Raw genomic sequence first — 23,691 nt, 5'->3', positions numbered from 1 at the left:
AATGACAACTGAGCATGAAAGAAAGGGATTTACATAAACATGTGGTGAATCCTTAGGAGCATAATGCTTCTTTACAGCAAATGCTCTGTTCTGTTGGCATTTATATGATCCCACAGGAGCTTTAAAGTTCTGATTCACAAAATCGCTTTAATAAACAGACTTCCTCTTCTTACTCCTCTGGTTCATCTGTGTGCACGGTACCATGACATCAGATAACAAGAAGAAAAGAGGGGCAGGGGCAGGGAAGAACTGAGATTTTTATTGGGGTAGGAGAGGGTTCTTACTTGCTCTGCTCTAGCTGAATGCTTAAATTACCATAGCTGATGCATAAGAATATTGCAGGGCAAGGAAAATAAAGGTACAGAAAATTGAGATGCCAGGCCAAACCTTGACTTTGGAACCAGTGTATACATTCACTTTGAAAGATTTTACTCCTGCATCCTCTTTGCGATATTGGAAATACAGTGCCAGTTTGCATTTCACTGTTTTGTGGGTATTAACTATGTTCTGTAAATCCAGCTGAAACAAAGTTTTGGTTAATCAAAACTGACATAAGAAACAGGTACTATGTACCTTCAGAACGGGTATTTAATATTTAAAATGGGGTAGGGCGTCACTTAATCTGTGGCTAGTCAGAAAATAAATTATGCTGCTCATAAAAAATACAGGGCATTGACTGAAAAATACAGCACCTGTGAAATAAACTAGCACTATAAAAACAAGATTACAAAGGGAACCATGTCTATCTTGTGTTTTATGCCTTAAACATGTGAAAGTGAAAAATGGGTGACAAGTTATTGATAGAGTGATGACCTTTTGAATTTGAGTGACACTTGGTGTGGTCAAATACTGTTTGTCCCTCCAGCAAATTTTTTTTTCCAGCAAGAAAAAAAAAAGAAAAGTAAAATTTCTTTAAAAAACCCCTACAAACCCTAGTCTTCTGTGGGTTTTTTCCTCAATTATATTTCTTGCATCATATGCACAATGATCTTGCCCCAGAGACGTAGAATAAAAATTGCATGAGTACAGCTCTAAGATGTACAACCCACCTATCACTCTGATTAGTCCACTTCGTTTTGATATGAACTTCTGCTTTCTCTGCAGTCTAAATGAGTAAGTCATTTAAATTCTTCTGTGATTTTAATTACACCAGCAATTGCAGTGAGGTAGTGCAAACGCCAGACTGCTTGCCCTTGTTTCTTAGGCTATGATGTCTTGTTTTGTCCATTCTAACTTAGTTTGCTTCCATGGTAGTTTCAATGCAGTTCAAATTATGGATGGAAGGAGCATTTGAGAGAATTAAATTTTGTACAAGTGTGATAAGTGTGGTGTTTTGGTTTTTTTGGTTGTTTTTGTTTGTTTGTTTGTTTGTTTTGTTTTGGGGGTTTTGTTTGTTTGTTTGTTTGTTTGTTTGTTTTTATTTTCAGTACGTGTTTTTTGTTAAACCACACTGACTTAGGCTTGGCCAGTGTCTTTGGTCACTGGTGGTGGTGGAGATTCTCTCCTGGTGGGAATAGGGCTTGTTAGAAGTATGAGGACGGGAGAGGCTGATTGATGAAGGATGCCACATGGCACCATGTGTTGTGCTGCTATTCATAATAAAGTTTCTATAGTTTTAGTTGAAGACAAACTTATTTCTAGTTCTAGAAAAAAATATGTATTCTGCATTCTGCTGTTATCTGTTCCACTCATGAGTCACCTTCGTTGATTACCACTGTCAATACCTGCATTCTTGGAGGACTCTGGCTCCATATTTCAGTCTTTGTAAAACACACGTGATGACTGAGTACATGCAGTCTGAAAATTAAGCAAGCAATGCAAAGACAAAAACTGGGTGTTCTTACAAACATCCTTCATTTGGCTTACCTTGTCTGGGAATTTTTTTCTTATTTTGGGAAGAAAGAATATACAGTTACTTAGCTATGGTAGGATGCATCTCATGCAGGAATACAGTCTCTTCCTAAGGGTTTTATGGAAGATGCTGAAGCTTATGTGAAATAGAAGCTGATGCTTCAGATAACTCTTCATAAGAAGTGGTGGATAAATTTGTAGGGGAAAAAAAATTAGTACAGAAGAATGAAAATCTGCTGCTTGATACATAATCAAGGTATGCCAGTATGATTTAGACCTAAAGTTTAATCTTCTTCTTGAATCTCGTTTTCTTGAATTGCAATTAAATGATAGACATTCTGCATTTAAAGACAAAAGAAATAATGACATTTAATGTCTCTAATTTACATTTGCATCATTACACAAACACAATTTCTATTTTAATTCAACATCGTAGATCTTTTGTCAATCATGTGGAACATAACTAATTGACTTTAGCAGGAATTATGCTATAATTGGGTAATTATTTGGAAGGATTTGGCATTAAATGTCAATGCCTGGAATCTCTTGTGTTTTAGGATTTTTTCAGGAGAACCGTGTCAGTCTGAACAGCTGCATAATTTGTTTAGTCTCTAGTCCTGATTTTGGTAAATATTAACATTGTTTGCCAAATAATTTCCTTCAAAACAGAGTATCTTGCTTTTTTATCCTAATGGCAGGATTGCTGAAGTTAGTATGTGGAGGGCTAAGTGATGAAGCTGACCTATGTGTTTTTTCTAGTTCTTTAAGGAAGCATTATTCCCTAGAAAATCAGATCTGTCAGTCTTAGTGTGCACATCAAGTGGTCCTGATAAAAATAAAGTAATAATAACTTGCAGAACATGCTTTCATAAAGTGTAAAGTTTTAAATTCTGAAATGACTTTGCCAGAAAGTTGGCTGACAAAACGTCTTAGCCTGGCATGCTTTGGTGTCACCCTTATTCAAAGCATGTGGAATTCTTCCTGTTTGAGGTGAGTCCATAATGAAAAGCAACTTGCAATGTACTAAAATGCACAAAAGTACCTAAAATTTACTACTTTAAAATAAAGAGGTGGGCTGGTTTTATCCATGATAATCAAGGTATATTAGTCTGTAATGGCACAGAGCTAGAAGCAAATAAGAGGTATTATAAGAGATGGCAAAAAGGTCTGAGTTTGCAGTCTAAGACAGAAATAACTTTTTCACAAATGCATTTGAGAAACCAGGAACCATTAAGAAATGATGAAGAAGATAAAATTATTAATCACAAAGATAGTAAGTGCCTTTCTTCAAAACCTATTTCTATTTAGCAGAAATTTATTTAGCAGTCTGTGTGTGCTGCTGCATGATAAGAGTGTAATGGATGTAAGTAAAAAAGGAACAAATGAAACGCTGCTTGGAAACTCTGCCTACAAATAAATCAACAAATCCAAACAGTTTTCACCAAGGGAACTAGCAAACTAATTTGCAGTTACAGTGACATTAACTAGAACCAGAAAAGTGTCTGAAGGCTGGAGAAGAGCATGAGCAGCTTTTAGGGGGAGAACTCAAGTGCATCTTCTATTCGGTGGATTATATAATGGAATACATAATTTATGGAAATCAATAACTGTCTGGAAGGTAATGGAACAATAAGCAAAAGCACTTACAGGCTTCTAACAAATTAATCTTACCAAACTTCCTTTGTTTTGCTTTCCTGAATAGTAGTATACCATTAAAGAGAAAGCAGTGTCGTGAGTTCGAAATACTTCAGAGTATAACAGTTCCCAACAGCAAAGTTGGATTGCTGAATACATATCAAGCTTCCTTGAATTTCCACTTTCACTTAAATAAACTGATTTGATGAGGTAGATTTCTCTTTGGGATATTCTGCCATTTGGAGACAAAGTAAAATGGACCCCACGTGCATCCTGCTTAAGGAAAGAGTCTTTGACAGGAGCAGCTGGTCTTTCACAGAGCTGTATCAGTCTGTTAAAAAGTGTTAATTTTTCATAAGAGGTCATAATTACTTAGTGCCTTTTTATATGGGGGATATTTTACTTATGGGAGGTCTGTGGAAAGATACGATCTGAGAACTTAATGTATCACATTTCTAGGTCACAGAATCATAAAATAGTTTGGGTTGGAAAAGACCTTAAAGATCATTTAGTTCCTTCCTTCTGGTTTATTTCTGCAAAGGTGCAAGAGAAAGTTTTTATATGTTTGGTTTGTTTCTTCCAAAGTGTGTGCAGGAAATGAGTATTTGAGTTACATCACACATTCAGTCAAAACACATAATGCTAACTTTCTGTACAATTTCCCTTTTATTGGAAAGCAGCAGCTTTAACAGGCTTATTAGTTATAATAAATGCCAGCAAAGGGATGTGAATTGTCAAAAGGGAACTTGGAGATGGGTCATATGTTGTTTTTTTTTTTTTTGTTTGTTTATTTGTTTTCCTAAATTTTTTTTTTTTAACAGAAAGCCATCCAGGTTTTTCTAGGAGGGAGGTGGAGGGGTGGGGGGAAACTGAGATTCGTACTAATTCTCTGTTGAATAAAACTAGACAGTGCAATATTCCCTATAATGGCATACTTCTACAGGGCAAATAAATGAGCCTTGTAAATCTGTACCTGGCTAGCTGCATTATTTGCAGCTTTCTGTTAGTCATCTTAAATTCCTGTAGTTCCTTATTTAGGGAACATGAAACTCCTTCAGCTTTGAAGCATTCAGTAGATTTGGTAAATGAGTACTTTTCATTTTAGGCACTGCATGTGGCATACTTATTTTTCAGGGTTTGCTATCTTGCTGTTGCTTGTGCTGCCAGTCATTCTGGGTTTTGTGTTTCTGCATGTTTCTGGCTTTGACTCTGTAGTATTCCTAGAATTATTTAGCGAGCGATAACAGCTGTTAAGTCACAGCTGAATATGCTTGCCTATTGGATTTAGTTTTCCCACAGCAAGACTTCATGGCCTGGTATGCTGAAATATGAGGTTGCATACAGATTCCTTGCTGAGGAGAAGAATAATGAACTGCAAAACACATTCTGTTGCTATTAGCTTTTCAAGTGGATTGAGCTATTCATTGGAAAAAGAGTGTGCTACAGCAATTAAGTTCATCCCTATGCTCAGTTGGCTTGCCGTTTCCAAAAATTAGATGGACGTCTGTTTTGCAGAGAGGCTAATGTTTTGTTGATGGTAGAAATTATTAACTAAGACTGAAGCTGGAAACATGCAAGGAATGGAGGTTTGGGGCACAGTATGAGACTGTAAGGGAATTCTTTAGCATTGGTAATAAGTAGCTTCAGACAGTTTCACACACTTAACTGGTTAAAACACACTTTGTGGCAAGCAGGAAAGCAGAAAACCTTTGGCTTTACCACTGTGCTGCTTGTTTTATGTATAGGTAGAACCTCACTGCTGAGGAAATGGTGGTCAGTGAAAAAATTTACTCATTTTAAAACAGTTTCATAAACACTCTGCATCAACACCACTTTTCACCATTTAACATTTGCTGGCTACTTTGTCTCTTAAATGAATATCTTTGTATACATGTGATCTAAGGGAGGGAGCGTTAAGTCCAAGCGAATCTTCCATTGTTCTTGGAGGAAAAGGTACATATGACAGACTGTATTAGCTATTAGAGTCAATATGGCAGAGTGTCTTTTGAAGATGAAAAGGAAAATATTAATCAGAGGACTTTATTTTATCCTTTAAGTTACTGAAGGAATTTTCAGCTTAAGCATATTTTTTTATTAGTTCACTACCCTAAAAATACAGTGGAGTCTCTCCTGTCTGTGTGCTTTGGGAGAGCAGTGTTTTCAAGGAAATACACACTACAAATATGTGATTGTCAATACCAGAGGTGTTCTTTGGGTATAGGAGCTGAATAGTTCTATTCTTCATTACATTTTAATGTATACACTGACTATTTTTCAGGAACTCCAGGAAAGAACTTAATGACATACGGTTTGAGTTTACTCCAGGCAGAGGTAAGGCTCCTGCAATTGAATTATTCTCTTACTGCTTAAAAAGGTATTTTGAAAGTTGTGGTTAATACAGACTGCTTCTCTGGAATGTTTCCTACTGTGCAGAGCTTTGTATGGAACCTCACTTGAGTAAAAATTGCAGATGTATGTAAACTCTACTGGCAAGGTTGCATAATATATATATTAGAAGACTTGATTTGCAGTATATTTTTACCAATTTCGTGTCTTATTGAAATGATCTATGTGGTATATAAGATTGTGCATAGCAATATTTACAGCTTTTGAATTCCATTTCACCCCTGGAAGACATCATAGGAAATGGAATATAGTAATCATAAAAGTATATGTGGTGATGGTGGTAATGTTTAAGTTTCTTTCCCCTTTGTAATAAAAGAAAGCCTTTTAATGAGTATAAAGTTCACAGCATTTTTCAAATGCTGTCTTCAACAGAAACTTCAGCTGTACCTCTAGCTTTGTTATTATCACCAGAAAGAAATTCTGATATTGAGACTGTAAATTCTGCTGCATGCTTGTAGAACTGTATAGGCTTTGTAGTGCTAAGAGTTTTAAGAAATTCTACAGTTACCTTTGTCGGAAGAAAACCAAGTATTACTGGGATAAAATGCACAGTAGGCTGAGTAAGAAGGTATCATCCTTGTTAAATTACAACCCTTTGAACTGTGAACACATTTCATACTCTTCAGAAGTCAGTATTCACTATATTTAGAATAACCTTCAAAGAGTTTTCACCTAAAAATGAATCCAGATTGGAAGAGGTCTCTTTTTCGATAAATCCCAGCATCTGTCATGTGCAGTAGTTCTGTGCATGGATATATTCTGTGTTCTCTGCCTGCCTTTCTCATTGATTTTGGCAATGAGTAATAGTGAAAGAGACCAGTTACTTAATTGGGCACGGAGCATCTTGGTTTGTCAAAAGAATTACTTGGGAAGCAGTTACTTAAGCCATTTGAGAATTCTTATTTGGTCAAACAGTGAGAGGGTATACCAGGACTGTTCCTAGTAGTCAGTCGCTGAGGCAGCCAGAAGCCTGCTGTGGTTTTCATCTCCAGGGCTCTCCAGAAACTGCAGCTAGCTCAGCTATGTTGTTTTTCACCTGTGTGTGTTTCTTGAGGAAATTAAGCAACTTCATATAACTGCCTCAAAGCATTGGCTCCATACAGATGTTTGGTGTTGGGGGCACATTACAGTTGAGATTTAGCTGGAATTCAGCTTGTTCCTGCTGCTTCTGCCTAATTCCCTTTAAACCTTCTAAAGTCTTTGTCCGGGAGCAAGTACTAGGCACAGCATCTTAGGAGTTAACCCACTCAGGTACAAGAGTTTATAGAAAATAATCTAAAGCTTTGAATTTCCTGAGTCATAATACTTAAAAACTATTTTAAACCTAAAGCTCAAAATAATGACTTTTCAACTACTTTGCCCCACTGGTAACAAATAAGAAAGGCTACTCAGCGTATCTCTGTCTAGATATGCGGAACAATGGAGGGAATGAAGAAAACAATGAAAATCACACTAAAGCATTGTTTATTTTCTTGGTTGTGAAGATACTGAACTTGTAAAATGTGTAGAATATATAGTTAGATAATAAAGGAAAAATGCTAGTGGCCAGGGGAGGTCTGTAGGGAGTTTGCAGTGAATCAAATCATCACCTCATGCAATTTGCTGTGCAGAGGCTGATAAGATAATTATCTTTTTTCCTCCTAATTAAAGATAATTTTGAATTCAAGCCTGCCTCCATGGGTGTTTTGGAATTAGAATATATTTTTGTTAAATTGCTTTGGATGACTGATACTTTTTGTTGTTTTTGTGGCTCTCATACTTATTCATTTCACCTTTTGCACAGACACAGCAGATGGCGTTTCCCAGGAGCTGTTCTCTGCAGGCCTGGTTGATGGCCATGATGTAGTTATAGGTAAATTACATTTTTGTTTTGCTATTATGCTCTTGTGACAAGTTTGTGTTAAATGGATGTGAAAAAATGTTTTCTCTGATGCTGGTTTTCACAAAATCCTTTTTTGTCCTAATTTTGCTTTTATGTATGCATAGTTAAATCAACAAGACAATTTTGATACCAGTCCAAGGACTGCTTTTGGAAGTCAGAACTCTTTAATGCTTTGAGAGGGATGATGTAATATAGTTCTTCTGAAAGATTATTTATAGTTCAGTGATTGATCATTTTTGTGATAACTTCATTTTTTTGTTTAAAAATAAAATTATTTTTCAGTAGGATTTTGCAAAGTGTGCTTTGGCAGCTCTGAAGTTAGTAAGCAATCTGTTTATGTTCATAGAAATAGAAGAAAGACAGAGTTCAGGACCTATGGAAATTGCACCTAGAGATATTTTTTCTGTGGTAAACAAAGAGGTAATCAGAAATGTTTTCTGGCTGCTGAGAAGAAAGATAATTCTCTATTATTCTATTCTGTGTGTCAGTAATTTTTAAGAGGTTTTTTTGTTTGTTTTTGTTTTATTTTGTTTTGGGTTTTTTGTTTGGTGTGGTTTTTTTGTTTTTTTTTTTTTTTTACTTGAAATTCAGTGCATTGCAGAGATGATTAATTTGGAAGTGCTTATTTCCCTGCACCTCTTTCCTTTCTTCTAGTTGCTCAAGATTGGCAGATGTATAGTCACCAATATCAGAGGGGGATAGTATATGTTAAATGTGGGAGTAATGATTGGAAGAATACAAGCAAGTCAATTTTTGTGTTTGACTCAACAAAGTTCATATCAATTGGTTAAGAGTTCCTTAACCAAACTTCTAAGTGGTATGAAAAGTGTTTTAGAACTCCATAATGTAACACTAAGATGTAGTTCCCAATTAATCACAGTATTAAAGCATTTGAAAATGACACTGCTGTCTGACAGCATAACATCTGCTGAAGGTACTTTCATACTAAAATGGAACCATGATAAAGCAAGAAGCCCAGTTTATTAGTACACTGTCCTTGACAACATCTTAGTTTATAGTGACACTGCTAATCCAGTTCCTAGAAAAGCCACAGTGTTACACAGTAAATATCCTTTTGCTTTCCTTGATTTGCTCTGCATTGGCTTATACCTGGGTTTATTTTGTCTTGTTAGATTATCTTTGAAACTGAATGAAGTGATGGCTTTTGTTCAACTAATTCCAACTCATCTTCTTACTGTAATCAGAAAATGGGATAGAGCTGCATGAGTAGCAAACACACTGCATGTATTTCTGTGCTCAAAAAGCACTGTATTCTAAGGCATTTTGTAGAAAGTTTTGTGCCTTCAACACGTGCGATTAACTCAGTATTTCCAGCAAGATACACAAATGTGTTACAGGTGGAAGAATATCTCTGAATCCTTAGGGTTTAACTAAGGACTTAAATATTTCAACACATCTGGTTCATTTAGAGCTAATGCAATGAATGGTGACTCATAATGACTAGACTGCCAGGAGTTCCGGAGGCTTGAGGGACATCCGCAGGTAATGAAGTTTTGCATCGATTGCACCGAAGTTATTTTAGCTGTATCTGTTGTGTGACAAAGGTGCACTTGAGAAAGTATATTGTGTGAAATGGAGAGGTTTCACAGAAGTTCCCACCCTGCTGAATTTTTGGTGTGGTGGAAACTTCGAGGTTCAAGGTGGAAAAAACCCCTGTGTTGGGTGAATAATCACCGCTGCTGTAGTTGTGGCAGAACTATAAATACATGAGATAAGAAATTCTCCAAGTGTGCAAATTGTTCTTCACACATACGTACATGTACCATAGTGAATGTGCTTGTCTTCTAGCCATGATAAAGTAAATAATAATTTTTAGCTACTTTAAATAAAAAAAAAAAAAAAGAAGAAAAAGTAGAATTGGCAGTTGCCTTCAAAGAAAGTTCCTTTTTTCAGCATGTAGTCCACCAGTTCCTACATAACTCTGTAAATGAGGAATAAATCTATATGGCTACTGGTGGGATTAGTTTGAGTTTTGCCTGACGGAGAAGTGATAAACTCTTGGGCCTAGAGTGTGTTCTCTGCCCTCGTGGATCTGAATCATAATTTTGAGGACTTTCCTTTCTGGTTAAGATGGAAAAAACCCCACAACTGTGAATTTGAATCAGAAATTGCAAAAGCAGCAATGTAAGGAATGGTTCCTATTTTTAATAGCAATTTAGTTGCTGTTATTTATTTCCTTGGCATTCACTTCTCTGCCAGTGGTTAGTATGTCAAAATAAGGATTTATTGAGGTTCTACAAATTAGAGGTATTCTATTTCAGAACCTAACTTGAACACATCAGGGAGGCTTTACCAAATATATTTTTCCTTGTTTCAAGCTTCAGATAAAAAGTATTGAAGTAGCCTGGCTATTTCATCTTCTTAATAGTTTTTTCAGAACAATATCTATAATTCATAGCTGAATTTGGGACAGGAGAACTTGTGAAGATCTGATGGGGAGAGGAGACTACTAAGCAATAATATGCATAGCAGAATGTGACCTCCCTTATTTCTGCATAGACCTGTATTTCAAATCTAATCCATTGTGATAGAAATATTTGTTAGAGCTGTCTTCAACATCTTGACGACTATCAAACTGTTGTCAAAACCTGTCTGAAAGCCAGCACTTGCTTTCTACATTCAGTCACAGGCAAATGTTTTTTTCAACTTTGTACTCTGACTCATTCTTTTGTATAGAGACTTTATGAGCACAATTTACTGTAATATCTCAAGCTCATTAAATATCCCTACTAGCAGTGATCAGAAGCAGGTCTAAATTTTTATTTTAAATGTTCTTTTGAGACTAGACTGAGGTTTAGAATGCTCAGGATCATCAAAATGAAGGGGAAATTATGAAATCTGTATATACTCATCCCTTATCTTCCTGGATAATCTACCCCATTAGACACGTAGAATCAAGGTCTGAAATAGATAAGCATTTAAGTATCCAAATATATTCCACTTACCTTTTTGTAAACATTGTTTATCAACCTTGTTTTAGGCATGCAGTGGTTTGCCTAAGTGGTGTTCTCACCCTCTGGGGGAAAAATCAATTTGAAATACCAACCACCTATTTTTTAATAAGTTTCTGGGAAAAGGTATAATTTGCCAGTTATATTGATATTTTAATCTATCAATAAAACCAGTTATCAAAATTTCAGTATTTTTCCTTTTTTTCCCTCTTCTCAACAACTGTAGAATGTAAAGCACTACCTTGGAATCAGATATCCATACTAATTAATTGAGAATTTAGTAGTTTAATAATGTGTTATTGGAATTGAAATAGGTAGATTTCTAGCACTAACTTATTTCACTTTCCATTTTAATACAGTGCTCCTGTTTAGTAAAAATGTACTGCCTCTGTTGGGTAGGAATTTTCCCATCAGCTACCTAAAGGAGTTAAATCTTGTGTATTATTTTATCAGTCCTCAGTTCTCCCATTTTTGCTGTGACCTCTGGTTATTAATACCCCATGTTAAGGAATCTTAATGTGAAGACATTTGAGGTCTATTATTTTTCCATAAACTTGTAGTTTGGGGTTTTTTTTTTTCATTTTTTTCCCTCCTTTTCTTTCTTTCTTTTTTTTTTTTTTCTTTTCATTTTGAGCACAGGTAATTATTTACAGTCTTTGTTTGTCAGTAGAGGTCAATCACGAATATATTACTGTTGTCTCTTCCATGCTTTTGAGTAAACTAGTGGAACTGGTTAGTTATTAAAGCTTTGATCCCAACTACCCCTTTTTTCTTTTTTTTTTCTTTTGGAAAAAGATAACCTGATGCCAAAATGCTACTTAATGTCCTTGATGTCTATAAAGACATGAACTAACCTAAACCTTGGTTGTCTAGAATAATGAATTAATAACCAAGGGAAATCAGCATACATTTTGGTACTCTTTAGGGGTAGCGCAGCATGCACTTACCATTATTCTATTCATAATTTGAGCATTGTTTGCCACCTTTCTTTACTATTGCTGTACTTTGGGCCATCCTTTGGGAGATGAGGATGGTTTTACTTGGTACTGTTCTTCCTCCTGCCCCGGACTTTACACAGGCATGAAACTGCGTGCATTGCTGGGTTTACCATGTTTGTGGTATTGGGGCTCAGAGCTCGTATGAGCCACAGGGTTCTAGTGGTTTTAATAATTGCTTTAAGCTATGGAAATTGCACTTTGAAATTGTAGTCCTGTTCGCTAGGATGTTCTGGGAGACCATTTTCAGTCTCTCGATGTTATTTTCAAAATACAACTGCTTTGGCCTTCTGTCATCCTGTAGCTGTCCTCTTGAAGCTGTGTTTTCTGATTGTAAGGCTGCAAATCAAGCTGTTAGATATTATTATAGTATCAAATGTTGAAATGGAGACAGTTTCCACTGTCTTTTATCTATATCTACTGATTCAGCAATGTACTTGGAGAATTTAGACAAATTTGTGAGCCTTAATCTCCCTTTGATAAATTCCTAATGACAACCTCTTCATAAATAATACATTTCTAAATGTTTTTAATGTTTCTGCCTTATCAGTGTCCAGTATCTTCCTCAGAAGAGAAGCCAGGCTTGCTGTTGATCTTTCTATTTGCTTTTATTTCTTTCTTATAGGAATCATGTCTAGGTCCTTGCAGTTGTCTGGTAATAAACACTTGTTACTTAGCTGCTTTAATGTTTCCCTTGCTACTGTTCTCAAGGAACATAAACCAAAGGCATTTTACGACTAGCATCCTGACTGGGTGAACTACTGGAATCACACTACACTTAAATGACCTTTTTGATCTCTCTTTGAAAAACCCTGTAATGTTTCAGGCAGGCAATTTGTGAGCTATTAGATGGTAACAAGACAGACAGAGATCTAGAGGAATTCCAACTGCTCTAAAGGCTGATGGTTTTGATTGTTTGCATAATATACTATACTATATGTAATCCAGTGCTAGCTATGTTTTAAAACTTAGTTTTGATTTTGTTCTGAACTTGCAAATGCACAAAACCCAGTGTGTAGTATGAAATATAAATGAACGTGTAGATTACAACGAACCTCTTGCAATATGTGAAACTGTCTCAAGAGCGTGCATAATAAATTCAGCCCTTTGGAGGAAAACCCTAACAGTAGCTGAATTTTGAGGAGAGATCATTCCACTGAAAAGTATTCCCTGCCACTTGGGCATCCTGCTTGCTAAGACCCATACAGGAGAACACAGCATTAATCCTCAAACCAGCAAACTCCAAAGGCAGTTAGTTATGGTGAGCTCGGTGTATCAGATGAAAATGGTAAAATAGCTGCCTACAGTTGAGGAAGAGGTAATATTTGAAACAATCAACAGGGAAGCCAATAAATCTGTGGAGCTTTGAGCCTGGTTTCTCTAACAGCCATATTGCTGATGAAGTAGGGAGCAGTGGAAGATGGCCATTTTTTATAGACTGAGTTTTGGACTATATTTTTCTTTTAACTTATTAAAAATATTTTTCATTGTCTCAGAGCTTACAATTTTTCTCTTTTTTTTGGTGACAGTAATTTTCTGCCTGGATAATAGTTTTCCTTTCCTCATATCTGAATTTTAGGATTACAATATGCAATAGCTTTGCAAACTGTTGAACCTAAGCATACTTTCAGAGGTTGCCGATCCATTCTCTGCAAAAATAGAAAAGCAGATGAATCATTATTCTTTTGAGAGCACCCCAGAAATATCATCTCAAGCTTTAGATTCTGCTTGTGTCTGTGTTTACGCCAGATGGCTCCGACTCAGTTGGCTGGTTGGGCATTGTGCTGGAAATAGTTTAACTGTACTTCATATAGCTTTATTTACTGTCTCATTAATTTTAACTTATCCAGAAGTTTTCCCTCTTCAGAAGCCATTAGGCTTAGGTTTCATACCATGTTACAAATTTTTAAGTAACCAAAGAGAGCCCTGTCACATTACGGGAGCAAAACAATTGTTTGAGACTACTTGAATTATGGTTATTCTCGTATATTTATTTGTGATCTTGAAGGTGGCATTTTTTGCTCTGTTACCTTAGCTTATACTGATCACTTGTTTAAAAATATAATTTATGTGTTGAGCAAAATTGTCGTATAGCAGAGTGATTTGTATTGTATATGTGCTAGAGACTTTAGTTAGGTGTTGCTTTTTCTTTATTACATCTGCAATTAGCAGCCTGTGTTTATGTGCTGGGTTTGACCTTTTATCCTACTGCACGTTTCGCAAATGCAGATACTTATTTTGTTAGAGTGGCATAACCATTTGTCACTGAGCAAAACCTGCAGAAGAGCCTGGAATGATTTGTGGTATATAGGTTGATCAAGTGTCCTTCAGAAGCCTTCTGAAGAAAGCAGAACAGCACCTCATTTATTGTTGTAAACAACAAAAAGCCTCTTGTGGTAACTGCTGCTAATGTTTGAGGAGGACTTTTGCTCCAAGGGATGAAGTATACTCTATTTACTCGAGGTTACGGCTGGCAAAGATTTTTCCGTCACCACTTAATTTTTTCCTGTGGTTATCTTGTTCATGTTTCTTTTTCTGACTTTTATAGGAGCATGGCCATAACATATTGGAGAAAGACTCTGCAAAATAAAGTTGAGTATAGTATATCCAGGTTTTGTAAAAATAGTGAGTTCCCAACAGGGTTTTAATTATCAATTAGTGCTGCTTGCAGGCAAACCAATCTATGAATTTCACAAGTAAAACATCCAAGGCATGACTTCAGAGTACTTGAAAGAAAAATGGTTTTGTCAATGGGAACTGCAGTATACTTAACTTAGAGATAAGGTATAAAGTAGGCTCAGAGACATGTATTTTACAATGCTCTCCACTTTTCCAAATAATTTAAGTATCAGTGGAGAGAAGAATTTCTGCCTCTCAAGAAAGTCCTAATGTGAAACTCCTTTTCACTTTAGGAGAGCAGTACGGCATTAAATTGACTTTCTTCACCAACTTGCAATACAAGAATTGTTGGGAGTGCAGGGGAGGGAGATGTGAGAATAGAATGGTTATTTTCCTCCCTGGTATTTACAGATGTGATTGGGTTCTCCTGCATTTAGAAACTTTAGTCTCATTTGTCGTATTTAAGCCAAATTAGAACATTGTACATGAACTGTACAAAGAGGGTTAGTGAGTCTCAACCTAGTGAATAATTTTTCTTGATGAAAGGAGCCAGGGGAGATTTTCATCAGTAAAACCCAATAGCAGTTCCACCTAAAAATAATTTGGTTTTTTTTTACTTGCCTGATATGACCAGTATTTCTGAATAGTGCTGAACAGTAGCAGCAACTGCCTGTAAGGGAGAGCATTGTTTAGTTATGAGGGTATGTTGTCATGAATATTTTGGTGTCTTTCAGGGTACTTTGCATATTTGGTGCTCCAAACTCTATATGTTTATTAACAGTCCTGAATTTTTGGAAGCATATTCATAGGAGTGGTAAGCCACTCCTATATCATGCAAATGATAGCTCAATTTAATTGCATTTAAAGTAGGATGACTATTTAAGTGTAAAGTACGTTGTTGTATTTATAGTTTTGAGCATGTCTTTAGTGTAGTTAAGCTGGGATTCCCAAACTTTCTGGAGAAATAATTGGAAGTGGCTGCAGGCTGGCATTCAGGAAGGACTTTCACCTGCTTGGATGGCTTCTCCTGACTGTGCTCCAGGCTCTATTTCCTAAGCACATTAACTAAACTAGAGGTGCTGGGGACATCTCAGTTCATGGGTTAGGGCTGTTTTTCTTAGCTGACTACAGCAGGATCCAAAAGACTCCAGTTACTATTTTAGATGCAGGGAGACACATCCAGTGCTTTGTGCTTGCTGAGCTCCTACTGAGTCCTTACTGAGAACCTTTGGCTTGCACTAAGGTGAGAGAAGTCATGGTTGTCTCATCGCTAAAGAAAATGAACTATATTTTAAATAATTTCCTGAAATACAGAGTCAGATATCCCAATTCCAACAGTTACCTCTGACTGGTGCCCTTGTGGTCTAAATAAGGACAAGACCCAGGAAAACTTTTTCTATATTTGCATGTATTTTATCAGGTAGGAGGTACTGCACTAAAATTTACTTACAGATTGTAGAAGGGAATTGTGTAATTAAAATAAAAACTGTTTTTAATGGCAAGATTAAAGAAGATTATGAATAATGAAGCTTAAAAAAATGGAAATACTTTCTGTTGTTGTGCCTTTAGTTGAGTTCATTTAACTGTGAAGGGTAATTTTTTTTCATTCCAAAAACTGCTCTCTACGAAATGTACCTTATGCTTGCTTTTAAATCTTGTTTTTAATTTCAATTGCACTTTCATCTCTGGTTAAATTTATTGCAGGTGTAGAAACAGTCCTTAGTGTCATTTTAATTGTATAAAGAAAATGAGACCCCCCCAAAATTGATTTACATTTAACAGTGGTAGATTTGCCTAATTGTTTACTTCTCTAAATTCTCTTGCTAAATGCTGTACTTCCCCTGTACGGCCAATTTCTGTTATTGCACAGTGAATCATGTATGATCAGGCCATCACAATGTTAGAAGATGGAGGAAGTGGGAACCTGAGTTTATAGCAGTAGGACATTGAACATGCAAATGTTTGATGTGTATCTCCCACCACAAGAAGTATGTGGAAAGGGTTATTTATGGATAGCATCTAGTTTCTTGCTTCTCTGCTTTTTGGTACTTACCTATTCAGTGTACTAAGACAAATCTTCTACTTAACACCTATTTATTTCCTTTTTATAATCTTGTTTAAACAGCTCTGCCAGATGTGAAGGCTTTATCTCGTGTTCATGTGTTGATGGCATCTTCTGCTCATAAGTCAGTCTTGAACAAAGGCACTTAATGATTCAGTCTGAGTTCAGGATCTGTAAATGTGCAAAGCTGGGGAGCAAGTTTAGTAAACATACAAAGCTGAAAACAGCCCATTTTTTTTCAAGGTAAATGGTAGCAATATTGTTAAAAAATACCAGTTAAAATTGTAACTTAGGTGTTTTGATAGAAAAAGAGTTTATTTTTTCCTGCCTCCTCCTCTGTTTTCAAAGAGTATATTCTTTCCTTTCTGCTACTTCTGTTACAGCATACAGCTTCCTCTTTTGGACACTTGGGCTCTGCTCATCTAATTAAACTGTTTATTGCTGTCACTTCACAAATCTTGATCATGTTTGCTAAGGGAGTAGTTTGAAGACCAGCTCTTTTTGTATCAGTCTTTTATTTTAACTCTTTTTCACTTTTTTGCTAGTGAGCTGTAGCACACCACCAAGAGTCTGTGCAGCTGCAAATGTCAGCGCAGAAAGGGACAGAATCATGGGCATATTTAGAGGGGACATTGAGCTCAGCCTTCTGCTAGAAACTTATGCCAATGGTGGCGCTGGCTATAGCAGAAACATGATATAAATTATGCCAACCATCAACTTATCCTTTGCTGCATAATTCTGTCGCTTTCCTTGCACTTGCATTTGTGTGATTGTTAATTGTTTATGGAATAGACTACACTGAAAATAAGTAGTTATTTTTTTCTGTTATTTGGTTTGCAGGCAGATTTTTCCCTTGAATCAGTTCTCGTAGTCACAAAGTGACTGAAAAGAAAGGAGGCAGGATTTCAGGCAACCCAACTGCCCTCTGACTTTGAAACAACAGCTAGAGAGTGATTAAATGATTGAAGTAGTAATTTACAGACCTGTATGTGTGTAGAATTAAGCAGAAGATTCAATATGAGGCTTGATGGCATGTTGAATGCAATTTTCTATAAATCATTTTTTTCATACTTTATTTTACAGTTGCTGCTAACTTACAGAAAATAGTAGATGATCCAAAGGCCTTGAAAACATTGACTTTTAAGTTGGTAAGTTACAGCATGAAGGGAAGAAACAAACTAATTATCACAATATTCACACACAACTGATTCTATCTCATTTACAGCTATTTTGTTGAATAAATGTGTTGACAGATGACTGAAACTGCCATGTGTGAGAGAAAAAGCTTAAACCCGGTTGTGACAGGATAGCTCCATAGCTCTGCATGGGGAAGGAGGTTCAGTCACATGAGTTCTGAGGAAGTCTGAGGTTTAGGTGAGAAACTGCAGGAAGAAAGCCCGTGAGAAGAATTTCAGAAACAAGTAAAGCAGAGAAAACTGTAGTTCCTAGGTTAACACTCCTTCAGCCCCACTCACTTAGCTCTGCCCTGACTGAAATGTCCTCTGCTAATGAACATTTTGTTCCAACCCCATTTTTTCTAACACCTGCCATCATTTTTCTTGCATGCAGGTCACCCTCTTCACGTGCTGCTTCTTAGTTGTTCTTTTCAGTCTCCTTTCAGTTGACCATCCACACCTGCAAGTTTATCTTGCTCCCACTCTATTTCATTACTTTTTCTCCTTCACTTTTTGTCTTGTGGATGTACATCATCAGATGTTGGGTTTGGCTCTGTGACTCTTTTCTGTGCTGCATTTTGTGCCCAGGACCATGAGTCCTAATTTTGGTTGATTTTGATGGTATCACGATAGATCTAATTTAATATTAATAAATTTACATTGCAGAAACTTTAGTCAGAATTGATGTGCTCTGTTTTATTTCTTGCTAAAATTAGGTTGAAAAATTTATATGCCTGAAATAATTGAATTATTAGCTGTGGAAATACCAAATTTTTACCAATTAAATTTCAGCACTTTTTGCTGAGAGTGACTCATCACATATGGAAAACTAGAATGAATATCTATTAGATAAGCTTTGTTTATAAAAGCAGCTACTTCAGATGGGCTGTAGAGAGCCATTTTTAGATCTGGTTGATGATAATGTATTCATTCAGGATTGTTGTTACAGTGTCATTCCTAGAATACAAAGTTGAATAGTTTTAGCTGACTCATTTGGACTCTTCTACAGTCCAGTAAAATCTCCAGAACTGACATGTTTCTTGTGAGTAGGGGTTGGGTGGGGGAATAAAGACATGTCACTCAAATGATTTTATTTCTGTGGCCTTTGCTATAAATATAGTGTAACAGCTGATGCTTCCCTTTTTGCAGCTGATCTGTGCTCTTGCTGCCTAAACATCTGAATTGGCTTTATTGTGTAGTCAATGGCTTCTCAGTAAGAGGATTTAGATAGATAGATAAGATACTCCTGAGGCTCTACAGAAGTCTGGATTTCTTGTTCACACACTTAAAATAGAGGCTTGAAATTCCAAAATGTAATATCCCATAGTATTCAGGTTATATATGCTGAAAACAAATCCTCTTGAAAACTTAGGTTGGGGTATTTCTGTGATTCAGTTGGATTTATTCCCAGGGTGCAGTCAATGCCACATGGCACTTCAGATTCCAGTGAGCGAATGCTGCTGTCATCCTTATCCTTACCTTAATCAGAATTAATAGACAATGCAAACTCAATGCCTCTGTCCCTTCGGAAGGTAGGTCTCATTGGCTAGATAACAATTCCTGAGGTTATTTTTTTACCTAAGTTTCTTCCTGATAACTTTTGACCTAGTTTTCCTGCATTAGTTCCCTACTTCATGGGAAAAGAACATAACCACGAGAAATATACTAATTTATTTTTATCCTTGGATTAATTTAATGTATGTTCCATTTCTACCTGTTTCTGTACTGTGTAGTTGCTAAATTACTTGTTGCCAGGAGAACTGTGTCATATCTTTGTATGCCCCCCTGGGTCTTTGCTACCTCTTAGCAAGATCTCACTGAATTTGAGAGTGTTTGTATACAACATGATTAAAGTACATTTTGCTGGTAAATATTTAATGGGGATTCAAGGTCTAAATGTAGCTAATCCTATATGCATTCAGAGAATTCAATTGAAAAGTACTCCTTAGTCTAGGATTAGTTACTGCTATTTGTGGACAAAGAATCTGGTTAGTATCTTACTGCTTGCAGGTTACTTTTGCTGATGTAGAGTATTTCTATTCAAACAACAAACATTTTATATTTGGGGAGAAAAAAGGGGAAAAAAATTATGTCTTACCTATTTTTGTCTTTAATTATTACCAAAATGTTAAAGAACATTTTTAAAGTGAGGTGCCTGGATGGCAGGGGTTGGATTCTCCCTCTTGTGTATTTTTGAAATAGTGTATCTTTGATCTTAAAATGATGTCATTCTGCAGAACATATATAGTATTAAATCTCCCTTAGTTGTCTTGACTAACACAGAATTAAGGCTTCCCTGCAGGATCCAGGGAAGGAGGCTGCTTTAATACACAAGTAATTGTGGCAACACTCAAGGAAACATAAAATTATTGCACAGCGTAATTTGCATTTTATGTAAGGATTTTTTTTATGAGAAAGGGTGGGAAAAAACACTAACGAAAGAGTGCTTTCAGTCACTACTGAATACTTTCACGTTGCAGTTTGTGTATAGTAGTTGTACTTACACTAAGCACAAAATCTAAGCTAATAAATTTCAGGTACATTAAATAGGTATAAGATGGTATTTATTGGTAAGGAAGGCATTTAAAAATCTATATGCATCTAGGTATGTTACTTACATGGCTTTGAGAAGATTGATAGCTAGCTAGAGTGTAGAATGATGTTAGTAATATTAGCTCTTTTTCACATTTCAAGTGCAAAATCCAAACTGCATTTATTTAGTAAATTCCAATCCAAGAACAATTCAGATATCTTAATAGTAACCAATGGTGATGATCTCAGATCTTTAACTTGCTGCTTCAGTGAAATAACAGCTGTGAAATACTATCTGAAGAGAGAACTTCTGTTCTCTGTGTCTGCTTTAAAGTAAATTTAAAGGAGTAGCCTGATGTAATGCTTCCACAAGTGGCAACACAGTTTATTTTTGGTCATGAAAACTGAGCAGATTATGTCACTTGGCACACCTTGTATGCACAGTCTGAGAGCTCTTTACCTTATCCTGCGTGAACATGAACCGAGTCTATTAAAGGATTCGACTGCTACTTATGCATGAAAGGTTCAAGAGCATTTTTATAGGGTGAATCAACCATTCTGTTGGGGATTGTTTGTGATATGCAAAAAAATCTGAAGGCATCTGTCATAAGTAGGTTAGAACTACACACTTTTAATCCAGTTGTATTATTGTTTTGTCTACCACACAGATAAAAATGCATGAAAAACTCTATTTAAAATGTAGTCACTTTTGTCCTACAGAAAAAAAAAAATTAAATATGAAAATGCAAAAATATTTTGCCTCCAGCATGATTGTATTTAAAGCAGACCTAAAGTAACAGTTCAGTCCTGAGCAAGGTGGGTTTATGTCCTTACCATTATGTGTGAAACTGATCTCTTGTGCCAGTTTGTGTTGTGACAGGCTTTACTGAAGAATCTCAACTATACAGTTTCAAGTACTAGATTGTACTGTCAGAAGGGAGCTGTCCTTTTGCAAATCTTAGTATTCACTCTTTGTACACTGCTTCAGTTTCTTATATAAAAATTTAGTTGGTTGGTATTCCAAACCGACTTGCTGGCTGGACTCATGAGACGTTTGCTGTGTATAGCACAGTGGTAAAAAGTGGATTCTATATATATATATTAATTGCTCTTCATGAGTAGACAGCATACTTACATGGAAAAACAAATTTGGCTCCAGTCGGGAAATTTTGGTTTAAAGAACTTGGCTATTTCATTGTTCATTTTCCAGTATTTTTTCCCATAATCTTTAATATTGATTACAGTGGTTTGCTAAAATTAAGGATACAATTGGCTGATGTTGACAGGGGCTATATTAAACAGTCTGAAAACTCATTCAACTAAGGTATTTGCTGACTAGGTGATACGGGGAAAATTTATATCCTGGCTGTCAGATCCTCTGTTGTAGAGTGATATGCTAAACATTTCTGTTTGTACTTGCAGGCCTCTGGCTGTGATGGCACTGAGATTCCCGATGAAGTGAAACTGATTGGTTTTGCTCAGTTAAGCGTCAGCTGATGTCTGTCCCTTGACCCCAAGCCGAATTGTGAGATTGCGAAGAGGCCAGCTTAGATGCAAAGGAAAATTAATGCACCACACACTGAGTTCTGCTTCATTATCTAGCAATTCATAAAGTCAGAACAAGCAAAGCCCACAGCTACACTGCTGCTGTTAACATTCAAAATGCTCCTAAATGTCTCTTAGCAGATGATTTGGATTCCCCTTAAGTGAAAAGCTTGTGGAAGTACACTCAGGTGGCTATATTTATTGGTTAAAAAAGGAATTTTCTATCAAGCTTACTTCTTTCATAAACTTTGAGTGATACTATTTTACCTGTACTTGTGGTTGATAATACTGCCTCTGTTCTGTTCTATTTAGAAATTAACATACATACAAAAGTTTAGAATTATTAGCCAAACTTGAATTCTAGTTTTAAAAATTACTGTGAATTTTATTTTTCATATATTTATGCATTACACATACTAGTAATAAGAAAATTATTTGACTTGATTATGTACTATTTGCAGTTAATCTCCCACTATTTAAAAAGTTTCAGGTATGTCTTTGAAGTATTTGGTAACTTCTAGAGGTTTTTTGAAATTAATTGATTCGGCATTAGCAAACTTTTGTTGGTTTTGTGTCAAAAAAACCAGTCTACAAACTGATTGTTAAGGGAGTGGGAGGTGCCTTGCAGATATTAATGTTTTAAGAATGTGCCTGAGGCTGCTTATATAAATAATCTCCATTTTCTAAGTACCATACGTGTGGTACAATATATATAAATATATATAGTTATCTGAGCAAAGAGGGGATATAGAGTAGCAAAGGTGTTAGAGTATTTTGACTATGCTTTATTGGGGAGTCTCTGAGCTAGAGCTATTCTGAACTGTTGTTAAGGTAGAATGCGTACTGTGTCCATCTCTGATCCGACTTACCCTTAATGATAGAAACCAGTTTCATACAGGTGATAAAAACTTGAAGAACGGAACTGAAGCTTTATTTCAAGTTCTGTAAAATACCAAGGTGGAGTGAAAATAATAGGGCTTTGTGCAATGATCAAGTAAAACTCAGTTACAAAGAAAACACTTCTGACCCAAATAGTCTTCTGCTTAACCTGTGACATAGATGTTATGGAGCTAGTGAACCTTAGAAGGAATTCCAAATTTGGAGACGTTTCTCAGAGGTTACAATTTAAACTACTTCCTAGCTAATCCTAGATAAGCGGCAGCTCTGTAATGTACTGAAAATGGCAAATATATATTATTAAGAGAAGTTATTTATAATGCCTTGTCATAATCGTTGAGGTGTTCTAGAACCATTTGCATACGACTCAATGTAATCCCATCCCATCCTACTGTTTACATGATGATTACTCCAAGATGACTGCAAAGGTTAAAAAAATAAAGTAAAAATAAAAGTGTATTGCACAAACTGATTTGTGTTTCGAATTTCCATGCTCTGTGTGGGTCTCGGTGGCACAGCGGTGCTGCAGGGCGGTGTTACAAAGGGCCGCCACCCTTACTTTGTTTATGAGCAACACCTGAGGAGGAGGGAAACAATTGCTGCTTGCTCTCCAGTGCTTTGCAGAAGCCGTTTTTAAGACTGCCAAGGTGTTTGTACTTAAATAATTTGTGTTTCTGGAGCTGTGCACCTGTGGGGTGCGGGTAGGTGTGAGAAAAGAAGGGACGGCCGGGGTAGGGCGGGTGGTCCCAGCTGAGGCGCGTTAGGGCTGATCAGGCCTCTGGGGGCAGTTGGTGCCCTCAGAGCACTTGGTGGGCGAACCCCAGGCAGGGGTGAATTTTGTCAGCTCTGGAGCAGCCGAACAACAGCGGTAAGTGAACCTTTCCCCAGTGACCTGGGCACTGTGGCCGGCCTTGGCTCCAGGGTGTCTCTGTGGGTGCAGTGGGCAGGGGCCCGGCCCCAGCCCCAGCGACAGTGTGGGGATGGTCCTGCCTCCGGGGAGCTCGGCTGTGCCGGGTGGGAACACATCATGTCTGGGCTGAGGGCGGCCTGATTCCTCACCTCTGTATTGGAGTATGGAGTAAATTGAAAAGGAACCTTAAACAAACGTGCATCTACCAGT

General features: G+C 36.6%; 1 protein-coding gene across 3 annotated transcripts in view; it reads left to right on the top strand.

Annotated features, from left to right (window-relative positions):
• STK39 (serine/threonine kinase 39) overlaps nucleotides 1-23,040 on the top strand; it is an 83,342-nt gene extending 60,302 nt beyond the window's left edge. For all 3 annotated transcript variants that reach the window (XM_027911511.1, XM_027911510.1, XM_027911512.1), the window contains exons 14-17: nucleotides 5,765-5,817; nucleotides 7,676-7,744; nucleotides 17,506-17,570; nucleotides 21,552-23,040. In XM_027911511.1, coding sequence (XP_027767312.1) covers nucleotides 5,765-5,817; nucleotides 7,676-7,744; nucleotides 17,506-17,570; nucleotides 21,552-21,626 — 262 coding nt within the window. In that variant the 3' untranslated portion in view covers nucleotides 21,627-23,040. The remainder of the gene's footprint in view (nucleotides 1-5,764; nucleotides 5,818-7,675; nucleotides 7,745-17,505; nucleotides 17,571-21,551) is intronic.
• Nucleotides 23,041-23,691: the final 651 nt, after the last annotated feature.

The sequence above is a fragment of the Empidonax traillii genome, unplaced genomic scaffold, assembly GCF_003031625.1.
Source record: "Empidonax traillii isolate 1590-97213 ecotype Southwest subspecies unplaced genomic scaffold, ASM303162v1 scaffold33:size3420811, whole genome shotgun sequence".
In the NCBI taxonomy this organism is placed as follows: domain Eukaryota; kingdom Metazoa; phylum Chordata; class Aves; order Passeriformes; family Tyrannidae; genus Empidonax; species Empidonax traillii.
The sequence above is the reverse complement of the archived record's forward strand: the minus strand, read 5'-3'. Positions and strand labels throughout refer to the sequence as shown.